Genomic DNA, 15,257 nt, shown 5'->3' with positions numbered 1-15,257 from the left:
CCTACTAGACCCCAAGGCTCTGCAACCAGGAAAGGAGAGGGAGGGATGGGGGGAGGATGAGGGAGAGGGAAGGCTGAAGCTGTGGTTTCTTAAGTCTCCAGGGCCCACAGACAAACACAGTCTCACTTCATGGGCTTTAAAGTTTTTTTCTTTCTTTAAACAGACTGGTCCCTGATGGGGGCCTCTCCACCACCCCTCCCCAGTTTGGCTACAGTTCTGAACGTCGCTCGATTTTGAGCAGCTCCACCTCGAACACCAAGGTTGCACCGCCTGCAGGGGAGAAGTGGGATCAGAATGAGAACCAGGGCCACAGGGAGATGGAATGGGTGCAGGAGATGGGGGGCAGGAAGGTTTATTACCTGGAATCTTTGGGGGAGCTCCCCGCTCTCCGTACCCTGCAAAGATGCACAAAGAAAGTGAGCCGTGGCCAGGCAGAGTGAGGTGTTCTGCAGACAACAAGGCTGAAACCAAGCGTCTGCCCATCCCAGCACAAGGCCAGAAATGGAAAAGGTGTAATGGATTTGGGAGGGGGCTGCTAAAGGTCTTGTAGAGGGCAGAGAGTGGGCACCAGAGCCAAGCGTCCCAAGGGTCTTGCCCTGTCCTCACTGCGGGACACAACTAGACTTGGAAGTGGCATGTATTGAATGGATTGAGTGGAGATCAGTGCAGAGGCTGAACCAGCCTTCACCCTTACGTAGATATAACCCTGAACTCCTTATCCCCACTCAGGAAGGGCCTCTTACCTAGCTCTGATGGGATCACCAGCTTCCGCTTTTCCCCCTCACACATCCTGTAGGACAACACATGTTCAGCATGTGGCAGCACCCAGGCTCCCTGCCCCCACCCCATACCTGGAGCTTGCCTCCCACAGTTCACCTCCTGGACCACAGCCATGGCCCCTCGACTCACCCTAGGAGCCCCTGGTCCCAGCCCTTGATGACCTGGCCCGTGCCCAGGGAGAAGACAAAGGGCTGGTTCTGGGGCAGGCTGCTGTCAAACTCTGTTCCATCTTCCAGCTTACCCTGTGAGACCATGGGAAGGCCAGTGAGGAGGAGGGTCTGCTCTGACACCCCCACCCCCAGGTGCTCTTCCCATCAAGGTGGCAGCCCACAGCACTGGCGGCCATAGTCCTAGAAAGGGACAGCACCTTGGGCAGCTCACAGTACATTGCACTGCTTGCTGGTGCCAATTGGGATTAGACAGTGAAGAGCAACATAGGATCATGCAAAGTAGATGAGACTTGCCCAAGGGTCACCCACCTTTTGGCAGACAAACCTGGCTCCCAAGTCCTTTCTGGTCCCCGGAAGGCCCACCCACCCACAAAAGCTCCACTCCCTCACCCACCGTGTAGTGCATGTGCAGGACGTCCCCTTTGCGTGATTTGATGGGACAGTGGTCTACCCGTTTCTTGACTCCGATCTGCAGCTTCCGTTTGCCCTCGGCCCCGGCGGCCGTGACCAGGGCACTCAGGCAGATGGACAATACTGTCAGGACCCAGCTCAGCCTCATGTTTCTGCGGGGACAGACCCCGACCAACCAACCGGGGGAGAGGAACGGGAGGGCATGGAATACGGGCAGGTACCAGGAGGATTACACCCCACCGTACCTTGCCTGCCCCTGGGGATCCCCTTGTCCCGGGTCACCGCCCCCTCCCCCAGGCTCCGCGGCCACACTTACCAGTCCAGTGAGAAGGGGGCTTGCCCGAGGACCCCAGCAGCGGGGGGAGGGGGTCAGGGGAGGCCACAGCAGCCAGGGTCCAGCCCCTTTGCTCACCCCCTGCCCTTCCGTCCCTCCCAGTCCCCAGCTCTGCTCTTCAATTCCCCCCCGTCTCTTTCCGCAAAGTCCAAACCTTATCTGGCTGCGCAGCAGTTGCCCCAACCGGGCGACCCCATTCACGCCACACCCAATTGCCTCCCGCCCAGCACACCCACACCTCTGCGGCTGCCGCAGGGGGTCGGCCCCGAGGCACCCACACGTCGCCACTGGGTGGCTCCGGGGAGCCCCTATCCTCCGGGGGTACCCCCCAGGCTGGTCCTGTGCCTCCGCCCGAGGCGCCGCCCCAACTCTGAGCCCTCGGGGGCCTGCGGGGCACCCACACTGGCCCCGTGTCGGGTGGCCGCCGAGCCCGCTCCACCCACACCACCTCTCCCGGGGGAGTTTTCGGCCTACCGCGTCCCCAGGCACGGCCACCACGGAGACCGCCCCCGCGTGGACGCCCCGGGCCATTACCTGGGCCTACCCCTTCGCTGGGCTCCTTAGCCCCACCCTTTAGAGGGCGTGGTTCCGCCCCCGGCCCTGTAGTCCCGCCCCCGACAGGACTAGACCCTTTTTCCTGAACTGTAGCCACGCCACTCACCGGCTGAGGCCGCGCCCCCGGTGCCTGGGCTCCTTCCCCCTCGGTCTCCAAACCCGAGGCTTCTCCTTCCGCCTGTTCCAGCTCCTCCTCCAAGGGCCGGTCTCCGTCCCTCACCAGTCCTAACCCCGCCCCCCGCCCTGGAGCTCCGCCTTCCACCGACACAGGCTCAGAGGTCCCGCCCGTCTCCGTTCCACGTCCCGCCCCGACTCCCGGAGCCCCGCCCCGTGAGGCGTGAGAACCCTCCCCCTGCGGCATCCCCAGACAGCTCTGACCCCAACCCTCAATTTCCTCGTAACCTATCCCTTGTTGACACTCAGAGCCCCGGCCCGCTCCTGCCCCGCCTGATCCAGCCTGCCCCCTTGCACCCCGGCTCCCCACAGCCCGGGCTGTGGCCCCCGCTCACCTCCTCGCCGCGCCCCCGGAGTCAACCCCAGTTGTGCTGCCGTCTCTGCGCAGGCGCGTCATCGTCGCCACCAGACCCGGCCACGCCGCCCGCCCTCATTGGACCGTGCGAAACCCGCGGCCACACGCCCGCCTGGGCGGCCTTCCCTAGCTCCGCCCCCTCGCGCCGCCATGTGACTTATGCGTCATGTCCGGTGGCTCTGTAGTCCATAAGGTTAGGTGAAAGTGACTTCTGAAAGGGCCGAAGGCACTTCCGGTCGAGGTGAAATTAAGGTCAGGTGGGCGCGGGTTCGCGGAGGGGGTCTTGAGACGCCATGTTATGTCGCCCCCAGCCTCTCCCACGGCTCTCCTGTTTGCCCCTGAGCCTCTTCAGGATCCACAATCCTCAGTTACTGTGGAAAGAGCCTGGTTTCAGAGTGAGCCCTGGGTTTGAATCCAGGGTCTGCCACTCATTGACTAGCTGTGTGACCTTGAGCAAGTTCCTTGGCCTGGTAACTCGGGCTTGATAACATCCACCCCGCAGGGCCCCTGTAGGATTGCTGCAAGTGATGTGCACTGCCAGGCCCTGGTCCACGGCGAATGCTCTCCTTTTTTTCTCTCCCAGCGTACAGGCCTGCCTCTACCTGCTGCACAATGACCCCTGAATCATGACTGTAATGGTCTGGCTGGGTCCGTTCCCCAACCGGACTTATTTCCAGGCGCCACAGCACCCAGGAGTGAACATCTGTCCATTGAAGTAATGAACCTGCAGTTGGGAGGCAGCTAAACCTAAGTTGAGTGTTAGGGAGAGAGCCGACCTGAGGCCAAATCCCCAGGTCAGTCAGACTTTTCGAGCCTATTTCCTCAACTGAAAAAGGAAGATAATTACAACACTCAGAATTGAGGACTCGGCGAGAAGGCACATACGGAGCAGTGTGCACGCTGGGCAGGCTTAAATGGGCTTGGGAGGTGGTAGCTAGTGTCCCTAACCCTCATCTGTCTCACTCTAATTGAGCTCTGGCATTTTGGGTGACAGAATAGCTGAGAAAATGATTTGAAAGTAGCACTCACTGTCAGGAATTGCCTCTTCTGGTTTAACCCCACTCTTGGTTTGGGCCCAACAAGATCACTACCCCACCCTCTAATCTAACACTTCAGAGAAGGCCTCCTTTAGGGTAGCTGCTTTGGCTTAACTTCTGCCATGAATGTTCTGTCTTGATGGGGCAAAGCACTGGTGCCCACGGTTGCCCTTCAGTTCACCCCCTCATCACTCAGCCCCAGGGGCACTGAAGGCTGCAGGCCGAAAGCTGGCCACTGAGCTTGGGCTGGGTCAGATAAAGGTCAGGAGAGTCCCAAGCAGCACCTGGGGAGGGGAGCCCAAGGTGCAAGGGAGGCGAGAGTGGAGAAGACTGTGTGGTTGGGGTGAGTGGGGCCCACCGACCACAGACCTTTGGTGCTGCCTCCCTTTCAGGGATGTGGGAGTGAGGTGGGGGCAGAGCAGGTGCATGACCTTCGAGTTAAGCTACCAGGAGCAAAAAGCTGCAAACACAGAGTGTAACCCGGCAGGGAAGATGGGTGTTCTTTCCTATTACGTGACTCTCGAACTTTCTTGGAGCCCAAGGGCCCAGACCACAGTCATCATCTGTTCCCTCCGTGTGCACATGTGGGAACTGAGGCTCAGAAAGAGAGGGGCAGTGACAACCAAGGTCATTCAGCAGATCTGGGTCCCACCTCAAGCTCACTGGCCCTCTCCTTCCAGAAAGGAACCCTTGTAATGAGCAGAGGGGCAGGGACTCCCCAGGGCCTGTTAGCACAACATGAACGTGAAGGATGCACGATTCTGGCTCTGTGACCTGTTGTGGGGCCTCGGGCCTCATCTCCTCCAAGCTCCATGTCTAGGAGGCAGTGTGACGCAGACATTCATGTCCAAACCAGCCAGCCTGGACAGTGACAAACAGTGACACAGGCAGGGACAGTTCCTTCTATCTCTTTTATCGGGACTGGGGTTCACAGTTCTTGTACTGAAGCCCAACTCTCATTTTTTTGTAGAGGACCAGGGTCTTCTTAGTGAGGGGACGGAGGAGCCAGTTGTAAGATGCTCACTTGCACAAGGTGGTTAAAAACTGAGCCGGGACCCCGTTCTCTCCCAAGATGGTACATGACCCCTTGTGCTGCCTCCAGGTCTCTTCACCCAACTCTGTCCACGTTGTTGGACGGCAGCCTCAGAGAGACAAGGGGCAGTTGGAAAGCCCTCTGAGAGGCCCAGGGCTTGGAGGAGCTTCCGCCCAGGTTGAGGTCTCGGGGACTGGACTGTGCCCACCAGGATGCCCTCTTGTTCCCCTCTGGGCAGGCCTGTGAGGCAAGTGGCCCCACCGAGTCTGAGAAGCAATGTATCACCTTCGCAGCTTCCGGCACCTGAGAAGGAAAGAAGGGGTCTGTTCATGCTGGCACAGCTCAGCCCCTGCTCCTCTAGACTCACCCCCTTACCTTCTGTGAACCTCATTCTCCCCTAACACTCCTGGGAAGCCCCAGCTGGCCTGGCCCACAGGACGCCACCCCATGGCCCTGCTGTGGAAAGGAGGGGTGGTGAGAAGCAACTTGGACAAGGGTGGACCAGCATTCCACTACATCCCCTGGCCTCTCGGAGCACATAAGGTGGAACAAACTCTACCACAGGGGTTTCTGGGAAGGCTCAGAACTTTGCAAACTGGAAGGCTGTCTTTCTCTTTTCTACACCTGGTGATGTCACCTCTTCCAGGACATTTCTAACCTCTCAAAAGACGATGTCAGGTGCCCCTCACCACAGCTCTTGACTTGACATCCTCTGCTGGCATCATGTGCCCTCGTGTCTGACTCCCCCATCAGAATGTGAGCCTTGTTTATGCTGACCCCAGTGCCAGCAGGCGCTTGGTCAATAGTTCAGCATACTCAAAGCTTCCCCTTCCCTGGCTCTTCTCCCACCAGCAGGCTCACCGGGACCTGCTCCAGGATGGCACCTTGACGCCACACCCGACTCCTCACCTGCAGGTGTCTGGGTTGAGCTCTAAGCCCCGCCCTTGACAACGGAGGAAGCTGCGGCGTCGGCAGCGGCAGTGGCAGGTCCAGGGGTCAGGGCGCTGGCGGCGCTGGGGGCAGCGTGGGCAGAGGGGCCTGGGGCTGGAGTGGGATGGGTGATGTCAGCTGGGGAGGGTGCTCCGGGGGCAGGGTCCCAGCCCGGAACAGAGCGGGGCTGGGGACGGTGGTGGGGAGTGGAAGCCCTAGGAGGAGAAGCAACATGTCTCGGGTGAGAAGTAAGAGTCTTCCCGGGAGCTGGGGTCGGGGAAGAGCATATAGTCTTGAGGAGCAGAGGAAAAGGGGAGAGGGGGACACGAGTGGGAGGAGAAGGCGGGGGACCACAACTTCCTGACACACTCTTACATCCCCTGCCCCACCCACACATCACATTCTGGGTGCTGGGCCTGGGCTCCAACCCCACCTCAGCAAGAGCCCAAGACTCACCTGTCCAGCTTCACAGCACTCTCAGGTTTTTTTGGCCTGAAAAGTGAGAGACACAGAAAGAGACAAGGAAAAAGAGGATCAGGAAGCCAAGCATCCTACTCTCTTGGCCTAGATCCCAGGCCTACCCGGCTATACTCTTGGAAACCTGGTCCCCACTATGGTGTACCACAACACCCAGCACCCCCCAAGCCTTGTCTCTGCGAACTCAGGAGTGGGGCCTGGCTGGCACCTGCATTCACACTGGCTGTGTTCTTCCAGGGACATCTCCCCCAGCTGACTGCTTGGGTACCGGATCATGAGGATCTGTGCTCAGAAGAACAGGGAGAGAGACAGTCAGAGAGAGAGGAAGGGGACGCTCCATGGGCTGGAGAGATGAGAATACCTTGCCCACCAGCCAGGGCTCTGGTTGCCACCCTCTCAGTCCCCAGAACGCTAGCATCCAGCCAGGCACGCTCCACCTGCCCCATACCTGCATTCGGACTTGGTGCTGCCCAGTGGGCACACACTCCAGGCCGTCGTCAGGGCAGCAGCCGCCACAGCGCTGCACCGTCACGCAGCTGGGCACCAGTTGCTTGGCCACAGTGCCCATGAGCTCCATGGTCAGGGGCACCACCACCTCCCGCGGCTGGCAGGTGGCACGAGCATACACGTCTATCCATGACACCACTGGGGGCAAATGCGTAAGGGTTAAGTCCCCACTGGGCTTCCTGCAGCTGCTCCCTGGTTCCCCTACCCCTGCGCCCAGAAGCTGTTCTCCTTAGTTCCCATGTCACAGCCACCCTCCACTAGCCCCCACTTCTGCCCTCCCCATCTGTCTTCCCTGCCCTGTTCATCCAGAACCCAGGAACCCCCCTGCCTCAATCTCCTCTTCTGTGAAATGGGCAGAATAAGAGTTTGCATCTTACAGAGGAGTGTGATTACACAAGATGAGGAATACACAGAGTCTGGAATCAGGACTGGAAGAAATGATTCTTAGTGCTGGCTAGTAGAAAGTTCCTATTGTTACTATTACCTTTCTTCTGATGGCCAGGGGCATCAGGCTGGGAGACCGGGCCCTGCAGGAGAGAAGAAACCTGGACCCAAGGTGCACTCCAGGAAGGGCTAGCCCTGTCGCTGGCCCCAGGGCTCTGCCCTTGCAGTCAGGAGGCCTAAACTCATCTCCGACATTTTTCCACACTACTCTGTTCCTGGGGCCACTCTAGCTTTACCTGTCCTCTCCAGGCCACCTGGGACCTGGGCCCTGCCCTGGCTACAACCCGCCAGGCACGCTCTGCCGGCAGCGTCGAAGCTCCAAGCCTGGGGACCGGGCCTGTTCTCGAGGTCGCAGATCAGGAGGGGGCACAGTGAGCGCCGAACCGCATCCTGCAGGCACCGAGGTGGCCCCGCCCCCGGCTGCGCCCTGGGGACGGGGTGGGGCGGGGGAGTGGCCCCGGAGTTGGGCCGGCGGGCGGGCGGGGAGGGACACCTCCCGAGGGATGCCCAGGCCGGGCTCCCGAGACGCCCCCGTCCGAGGCCCGACCCCACGGATCCCCGAAAACCCGGCCGCTCCCCGCCTCCCCACTTCCGCCAACCTTGAGAGAGGGCACGGCGGGCGGGCGGGTTGTCGCGGACGCACGTACCTGGGCGGGGGCCAGCTGCAGGAGCGCGGCGAGCAGCAGGCGGCGGAGCAGGGGGCTCATGGTGCCCGCGGGGGCCGCGCGCCGGGGGCGCCCGCATCGCCCTAGCCCGGCGGCGCGGGGGGCGGCGGCAGCCAGAGCCCCATGGCGCGGGCCCGGGAGCGGCGGGCGGGGGCCGGGCGCGGTGGGCGGCTCCTCCGCGGCCCCCTCCCGAGCCCTGGGCGCAGGCAGCGCAGCGCAGCGCAGCGGCGGCGGCGGCCGGAGGAGCCGGGCGGGCGGGCGGCCGGTGGTGGCGGCGGCGGGCGGCTGGGACAGCGGGGACGGCGGGGGCGGCGGGGGGCCGGGCCCGGGCTGGCGGGCGGGCGGCTCATGTGACCCAGACACGCGCTCCCCACCGGGCCGCGGGGCGGGGGCGGGGTGGGGGAGGGGGGGCGAGGCCGCCGGCGGGGCCCGCCCCCTCTACACACACCCCACCTCCTGCCGTAGCAGGGGAAAGGGGACGCACCGCCCAGGGGGCCGGGCTCCCGGGTTGCCGCCGCCAGAACCCGGAGGGCGGGGCCCGGGCCGGGGGCTCTGGGCCTGTAGGAGCGAGCCAGACAAGAGCTCTGAGAATCACTTTATTGCACGCGTTTTGGGGAGTGGGGTGTCCCAGAAGGGAGCACACCGCAGGCCCCATCCAAGGTGAGCTCTCCAAGGTGAGCCGCTCAGGGGCTGGGGCCGGGGGGCACGATCCCGGGGCCTTGAGGAGGCCCGGGTGGTGGCTGCAGCTGCTGCCCCTGCCGTTGCTCCTCCCGGGGCCTGGCTCTGTTGGCCCTGCAGGGGAGAGCACCTGGTAGTCGGGACTGGGATCCTGGAGGGTGGTGCCAGGACAGTGAGGAGAGGGCAGGAAAGAGCTGGGACAGACCTGGCCCGGGCCCGAGTGTCATTGTAGATGGCTGTGATGATCCGATCCTTTTCATCCATGAAGCTACGATGCATCTGCTCCAGCTTCCTGCAAGGGGGTTACAACTGACTCTGGGAATCCCCAATCCCTGCTGTCCCCCAAGTCCCACCCCCCTCCACCCCACTTGAGGGTCTCACAGCTTTACACTTGTGGGGACCTCAGCTAACTGCCTGTGCTAGGTGAGGAGAGGGGTTAGAGAGTAGCTGGGACTTGTCCAGGGCCTAATGGCGACCCAGGTCCCTGACTGTCCTGAAGGTGGTGACAGCAGCTCTGTCATGGAGGTCCTTGAAGGCGACTAGAAAGGTTTGTTCATCTAACTCCATCACTGAACTAGGCACACTGCTAGCAGTGTGCACCAGCCTTTAGGTGTCTTTGCTATCAAACCTCAGTGGCAATGGCACGCATGAGAGGGTGGCAGGAAAACAGCAACTGCCAAACAAATGAAGACAGTTGCTGGTGAGGCCCAGGTCAATGCACTTCCTTCTTGTGCAGGATTTTGGCTCCAGCACTCTCTGGCAACCAGCACCAAAGATTTAAATTCAAATTATAAAAAACTGAAAATGACATTAGCCCTTAGTGCAGAGCTGCCTTTGCTAAATAAGAAGAGGCTCTGGAGGAGACCTATTTCATGCAGTTCTTAGCTTGAGAGACACAAGGGTGCAGGCCACAGGGGTGGTATGGATGGATGGCTGACACTGGGCTTCACCCACCCTCCTGCCCTCTGCCCATCACCCTAGGGGGACGTGCACCTGAAGGCAACATAGTGCAGGCCCATGCCTGCCAGCATGACCAGGAGGCAGTACCCCAGCACCCGCCGGTTGTGCTTGTGCTGCTGCTGCCTTGACTCTGGTCCCTGCGGCCTCACTTCATGAAACTGGGCCCAGTATTTTGCATTGGGGGGTGCCCAGGAGCTGCTGGGAGGTAGAAGAAGGGACAGTGTAAAGATGGGGCTCCCCAGGAGACTTGGGGGTGGCAAGCTGGGGGCAGGACTACTGTACCTGTGTGCCTGATGAGCAGACCTGGGATGGGCTGTGGTTCCTGGACACTTTGGGGAAGCTGCCGAGCGGAGCTGGTGGTCATAGCTGCGGCGGCTCTGCTCATGGCTCAGCACTTGGTACGCTTCACTCAGCTCCACAAAGCGGCTGTGCAGGGCTGGGTTCCTGGGGTCCCGGTCAGGGTGCAGCTGGGGTGGGGCAGGACTCCCCTCATCTCCCTTCCCATGACCTATCCTCATAATATCCACCCACAAGGGCTCATATCATACCCAGAGGCCCTCCCTGGGCAGTGACCCTCACTCTCAGGCCTGCGCATCCCTCTAGAAGACCAGAGAGTCAGGAAGCACAAACTCCTGCCCCCTCCCCTTGTTCAAGCCCTCCCCACCTGCTGCCTGGCTCTGATTGTATGCCCTGGTCCCAGCTTTCTCAAGAGCAGGCAGGTCAAGAGAACCAAGCCCAGCCCATCAGACAGGACTCCTGGCTCCTGCCCCACAGCCTTTCCTTCCACCCGGCCAGATCTCTCCCCTTGGGGCAGCTCCCCCTCCCTATGAATGCTGAGGGAATGTGCACCAGCCAGAGTGAGCCTCTCAGCTCCATTCCTGAGAATTTGGAGCGTACCCCATCTGGCTCAGACTTCCCTTCCCCCTCTCCACTTAAGACCACTGGTACCTCTTTAGACTTGGAGAAGAAAGCTCGTTTAACTTCTTCAGCGCTGGCACCAGGATGCACCCCCAACAGTTCATAGTAGTTACTGGGGCCAGACCTGTGGAGAGAGACCCAAACCTGCAGGGGCTAAGGAAAACACAGAGGATACCCCTTCCCTGCCCGTCCCAGCCCCCCTGGACCACACCCTTCAACTCAGCATCCAGATGCTGAGGGGGCTGAGGCAGGTGCCAAGGGAGATCTCTAAATCATCCCTTCCTTTTTGAGTGTTCCAGGTAAGGGGCAGATCAGATTGTCTCAAAGTGTTGTTTTCAGACCCCTTGCATCAGAAACGCCTGAAAAGCATGTTTTAAAAAATAGATTCTTGAGGCCCACCTCATTCCTGCAAATCAGAATCTCCAGAGCAGCGCCCAGGAATCTGCAGTTTTGTAAGCTCCCCACACCCTGCCTGGGTTATGCACAGCGATGCTTGACAACCACCTGAGTTGTGGAAAGTGCATTGGGTTTGGTTGGGCTCAAATTCCAGATGTGCCACTTAACTCTCTGTATGACCTTGGGGGTCATCCTTTAATCTCTGATCCTGTGCCCTCAGCAGTGAAGGTGAGGGTAATCTGACAAGCCTGTAAGGCGCCTGACGCAGAGTAAGAGATCACGACTATCCCAGCACCTAGACTATCCCGGCACCTAGCGCAGGGCCTAGAATTGGGCAGGCCAGCCACAAAAACCTACTGAACGACCGGGCCCGGCTCCGGGCGCCCGACTCACCGCTGCCGGGCGGCCGCTGCGAAGAACCGAGTGGGAGGGCTGTGGGGCCACAGCCGGCGCAGGCGCAGGGGCAGCATGAAGGCAGGCGGGCAGCTGGTGAAAGGAGGTCACAAAGAACAGTGGGATGGGAGCAGACTTCAACCACTGCAGCGGGGATGAGGGGTGGGGGTTGGGGGCAGAGGGAAGGGGCCTGGCCCCGTTGAGATGCAAAGGAAAACTGAAGCAGGCCTGGGGGACTCAGGGGCGGGTGGAACCTCCCTGCTGAAGACCAGACCCCAGTGTCCTGGCCCTGTCCCCGCCTCTGACCCGGGCGTCCAGGGCCCCTCTCCACACTTGTCTCGGTGTCTGTACAACCATCCCCGGACGCCGAGACCCCCTTCCCACCCTGGGAGCTCGGGGGGCGGGTGCAGGAAGAGCCACACCAAGCCCCGCCCCCGCTTCACTCACGGACCCCTCGGCGGCCGCCGTTTCCTGCTCCTATTCAGGCCCCGCGTCCACACTCTCATTGGCTTAGACACCCAGACCACGCCCACGGGCCTGAAGGTGCGGACCAGCGGCGAAGCCCCGCCCCCGCACATCCATTGGCCTTTGACGCCTCGGACCCACCCATCGAGACAGCAGCCCGGGGACTTGCAGAAAGGCGCCAGCGCCCAGCTGGGGAGGCGACTGCACGGGGCCTGACCCTCAGTGAGGCTTTCGGCTCAGCCCCCGTTGCCCTGTTCCCTCGGACTTGACTGTTACTCCGCTCTGCAGCGAGACGCGTTTCACAAAGCAGTTTCCACCCCATAATCGGCCTGGAACTTCACCGGAGCCTGGCAAGGGGGCACAGCCCTCAGCTTACAGAGGGGAAAACTGAGGCTGGGCCTTTTTTACCCCCAAGTCACTTGTCCTGTCGCTCTCACCCACCCCGGGCTCTCCCAGCAGCCCCTCTCTGTCTCACAGAAACAGCAGACGCCAACGGAATCCAAGAATAAAGTCCTTTATTGTCTTCCAAGCTGTGGTGATAGGGCTGGGGACTTTAGGGAGACTTAGGTGGAACTTTCCTGGACTTTGTTGTAGAGGAAGATGGCGCCTTTGGCTGAGGGGCAGAGCTCGGCCCACATTTCAGTCTCCTGCAACCTCCTCACACTCTGTGGGGAGACAGCGAGACCCAAACATTCCGACCTCGGGTTTCTTGCAGGAGCTGTGCCTCAGAGCCCTCTAGGGAGACATGCTGGGGGGCTGAACAGGTCCCTGGCCCTCTCCCTTGGGCTGAGGGCGTCCCCAATGAGGCCTTGTGCCTCTGGAGGGAAGCTCTGAGAGATTCGGGAGGCCCCTCTGACCCAGGCCCAGGAGACAGACCTGCATCACCAGGCCTCTGCAAGCCCCAACCCAGCTCCTTGTCCACTGGAGACACACTTTGCCACCACAAACCTGTGTCTCCACAAAGATGATTCCTGTGGATTCGTGGGCCTCAGGTCCCCCATTCATGTAGTGCTTCCTCACCTGCTCAGAAGTCAGGCTGCACCTGGACAAGGACGTGAGAGTGGCCTGGTGAGTGCTTAGACCCTGGAAGGTCCCTGTGGAGTCCCAGCTGCCTCAGCCATGCCGCTCAACCACCCACCTACTCCAGGACCCAGGATCCTGTCTCCCAGAGCTCACTCACTGGACGTAGAACTCAGCACTGGCACGGCCGGCACTGGTCTCATTGCAGGCAATGCCCAACAGCAGCGGCTGGCTCAGGGTGAGCAGCGGCAGGTTCACCTGGGGCCAGGGGTACCACCTGTCAGTGCCCACTGCCCACATCCCTGCCCCTCTCAATGAAGAACAGCATGTTACCCTTGTACAGCATTTTACAGTGTGTAATTCAAGTGCCCAGAATCACAGAATGTCAGATCTTGGGCATGTTCATTTCACATAGGAAAACCACAACGGGAGAGATTGAACAGTTAGCCCAGGGTCACCCTAGGGAAGTCACTTTAGTAATTGGGGGCTTCCCTGGTGGCGCAGTGGTTAAGAATCAGCCTGCCAATGCAGGGAACACGGGTTCGATCCCTGGTCTGGGAAGATCCCACATGCTGGGGAGCAGCTAAGCCCGTGCGCCACAACTACTGAGCCTGCGCTCTAGAGCCCACGAGCCACAACTGCTGAGCCCGCATGCCACAACTACTGAAGCCCATGCGCCTAGAGCCTGTGCTCCGCAACAAGAGAAGCCATCGCAATGAGAAGCCCACGCACCGCAACGAAGAGTAACCCCCACTTGCCTCAACTAGAGAAAGCCTGTGCACAGCAACGAAGACCCAATGCAGCCAAAAATAAATAAATAAAATTTTAAAAAGTAATTGGGACTCCCATTTGCTCCTCTTTTCAACAAACCTGGGGGGAGTAGGCAAGACATTTATTATTGTCTCCATTGTAAAAAGGAACACAGAGACGAGGCACACAGAGATGAGGGTCAGAATTCCACTCCAAGTGTGCCTAGCTGCAAAGCCAAGCTCTTTGCTCAATGCCAGATGCCTGGGAATTCCCTGGCAGTCCAGTGATTAGGACTCCACACTCTCACTGCCAAGGGCCTGGGTTCAGTCCCTGGTCAAGGAACTAAGATCCCACAAGCCACGTGAGGCAGCCAAAAAAAAAAAAAAAGCTAGATGCCTGCAGACACTCCTGCCATCCCGGACCTGTAAAATTCTGGATTGTTCTACCCCCTCCCTCCTTGCCCACCACTCTGTCCCACCTGCCTCTCGCTCACCTCATCACAGATCTCCTGAAGGACACTGGAGAAGAGCTCATGCACCACCAGCTCCCCAGGGAGGTTGATGTGCAGGGGTCTGTCACCTGGGCACAGGGCCTGTAAGAGGTCAGGCTCAGCCCCTGCTCCCCTCTTCCCGCCCTGCTTCTCCCCACACTCACTGGCCCTGAGGGCCTGGTTGGGCACAGAGTAAGAGCCTTGGTGATCCCCTGACCCAGGCCCTGTTTTTCCAGATGGAAAACCACAGGTCCAGCTAGGTCCTCCGTCCCTACCCCCACCCCCAATTCCCTAACTTCCCATGGGTCTGGGGCAGGATTCAGCAGGGAGGCTGAGAGGCTGCCCTGAGCAGAGACTTTCGGATAAGCACCAGGCCAACTCCCCCTTTAAGGGATGAGGAAAACAAAGCCGAGCTCTCTGGGTCTTTGCGTCCAGCCTGGCATCTCACCTGAGGCTCAGGGTGCCCACCGGGCACGTCCACTAGCCCAGTTGCCTCAGCCACCTGCCCAGAGCGGCGCAGGAAGACAAGGAAGTTGTCAGCAGTGGCCAGTGCAGCGCCCACCCCTAAGGGGTCCGCCAGGTAGGCTTGCTTGTCACCCCAGTCGGTGGCCCCCTGCTGTCGCAGCCAGGCAGCTGAGCTGGCCCAGTTGGTGCCCAGGAAGTCTCGATAGGAAGTAAGGCCCAGGCACAGGTGCAGCTGTGGCCCCGGCGAGCCAGTGGGCACCAGGGTGGCAGAGTGCAGGCGGAACTTGGGGGCGTCAAAGAGCCAGGGCTGGGCCTGAAGCCGGCTCTCCCAGACTGCGGTGATGGCCTTGTCCCCTCCTGGCAGTGGGCGACGGTCGTAGGCAGCGCTCAGCTCAGCCCGTACCTGCTCCTCAGGCAGCCCCCCCGGGGGGCACTGCAGCAGCAGGGACACCTCAGGGTCCATGATCTGGATAGGGCAGTTCTGGGGGAGGGCACAGCCAGGCCTGTCACCCCGGGGGACCCACAGCCACCCTTGGGCCCGACAGCTGGCCCCCTCTGCCACAAACCTCCTGAGGGTACTCCTAGCCCTTCTGCACCCCCGTGACCCCTCCCTCGTCTGTAAAATGTCTTATCGTCCCAGCAAGAGCTCCGAGGCTCCTGCTACCAGACATCCCTGAGACTCCAGGGCATCCCTACGACCCAGAGGTCTTGGGTCCTGTCACCCCCTAATGCCTCTGCCTCCCCAAACCAAAAGTCCCGCCTCCAACCCCTGACGCGCCGGGACCCTTCCCAGGTTCCGGAAGGTCCAGGCTGCAGCCGGCAATCACCTGCCTACTCTCCTCGCAGGCTC

General features: G+C 60.7%; 4 protein-coding genes and 1 long non-coding RNA gene across 31 annotated transcripts; 1 reads left to right on the top strand and 4 right to left on the bottom strand.

Moving 5' to 3' along the window:
- Positions 1-130: 130 nt before the first annotated feature.
- FKBP2 (FKBP prolyl isomerase 2) lies at positions 131-2,916 on the bottom strand (the record flags this gene model as incomplete). Of its 6 annotated transcripts, none has more annotated exons than XM_082477453.1 (6): positions 131-270; positions 360-395; positions 744-790; positions 910-1,022; positions 1,345-1,513; positions 2,760-2,916. In XM_082477453.1, 6 exons carry the CDS (start codon positions 2,819-2,821, stop codon positions 209-211), a joined length of 489 nt encoding a protein of 162 aa, XP_082333579.1. In that variant the 3' UTR covers positions 131-208. The 6 variants fall into 6 exon arrangements, with proteins under 6 accessions (XP_082333579.1, XP_082333581.1, XP_082333583.1 ...); XM_082477455.1 differs by lacking the exon at positions 2,760-2,916 and adding an exon at positions 2,357-2,484; XM_082477457.1 differs by lacking the exon at positions 2,760-2,916 and adding an exon at positions 2,230-2,253.
- Positions 2,917-4,708: 1,792 nt separating this feature from the next.
- On the bottom strand, positions 4,709-8,201 carry VEGFB (vascular endothelial growth factor B). Of its 4 annotated transcripts, none has more exons than XM_082477446.1 (7): positions 7,855-8,201; positions 7,248-7,308; positions 6,705-6,901; positions 6,465-6,538; positions 6,236-6,271; positions 5,759-5,893; positions 4,709-5,152 (listed from the first exon to the last, which is right to left on the bottom strand). In XM_082477446.1, the coding sequence occupies exons 1-7, from the start codon at positions 7,912-7,914 to the stop codon at positions 5,131-5,133; spliced, it is 585 nt and encodes a 194-aa protein (XP_082333572.1). In that variant the 5' UTR covers positions 7,915-8,201; the 3' UTR covers positions 4,709-5,130. The 4 variants fall into 4 exon arrangements, with proteins under 4 accessions (XP_082333572.1, XP_082333574.1, XP_082333571.1 ...); XM_082477448.1 differs by having other exon boundaries at positions 5,759-5,994; positions 7,855-8,199; XM_082477445.1 differs by having other exon boundaries at positions 5,759-5,994; positions 7,248-7,290; positions 7,855-8,198.
- Positions 7,445-12,211, top strand: LOC309668118. The gene is made up of 2 exons (XR_014268087.1): positions 7,445-7,611; positions 11,703-12,211. It is a non-coding gene; the product is annotated as an uncharacterized lncRNA (long non-coding RNA).
- DNAJC4 (DnaJ heat shock protein family (Hsp40) member C4) lies at positions 8,456-11,795 on the bottom strand (the record flags this gene model as incomplete). 18 transcript variants are annotated; one of them, XM_082477428.1, is made up of 8 exons in its annotated part: positions 8,456-8,664; positions 8,756-8,842; positions 9,544-9,708; positions 9,793-10,023; positions 10,459-10,572; positions 10,828-10,932; positions 11,218-11,310; positions 11,669-11,699. In XM_082477428.1, the coding sequence occupies 6 exons, from the start codon at positions 10,830-10,832 to the stop codon at positions 8,556-8,558; spliced, it is 711 nt and encodes a 236-aa protein (XP_082333554.1). In that variant the 3' UTR covers positions 8,456-8,555. The 18 variants fall into 18 exon arrangements, with proteins under 18 accessions (XP_082333554.1, XP_082333556.1, XP_082333559.1 ...); XM_082477430.1 differs by lacking the exon at positions 10,828-10,932 and having other exon boundaries at positions 11,665-11,795; XM_082477433.1 differs by lacking the exon at positions 10,828-10,932 and having other exon boundaries at positions 9,598-9,708; positions 11,665-11,795.
- NUDT22 (nudix hydrolase 22) lies at positions 12,181-15,253 on the bottom strand. Of its 2 annotated transcripts, none has more exons than XM_082477439.1 (6): positions 15,235-15,253; positions 14,391-14,888; positions 13,946-14,044; positions 12,863-12,960; positions 12,631-12,724; positions 12,181-12,347 (listed from the first exon to the last, which is right to left on the bottom strand). In XM_082477439.1, exons 2-6 carry the CDS (start codon positions 14,868-14,870, stop codon positions 12,246-12,248), a joined length of 873 nt encoding a protein of 290 aa, XP_082333565.1. In that variant the 5' UTR covers positions 14,871-14,888; positions 15,235-15,253; the 3' UTR covers positions 12,181-12,245. The 2 variants fall into 2 exon arrangements, with proteins under 2 accessions (XP_082333565.1, XP_082333564.1); XM_082477438.1 differs by having other exon boundaries at positions 15,175-15,246.
- Positions 15,254-15,257: the final 4 nt, after the last annotated feature.

Source organism: Balaenoptera physalus (assembly GCF_965194825.1).
Source record: "Balaenoptera physalus genome assembly, chromosome: 10".
NCBI lineage: Eukaryota > Metazoa > Chordata > Mammalia > Artiodactyla > Balaenopteridae > Balaenoptera > Balaenoptera physalus.
Note: the sequence above shows the minus strand (reverse complement) of the source record. Positions and strands in the feature narration are given on the sequence as shown.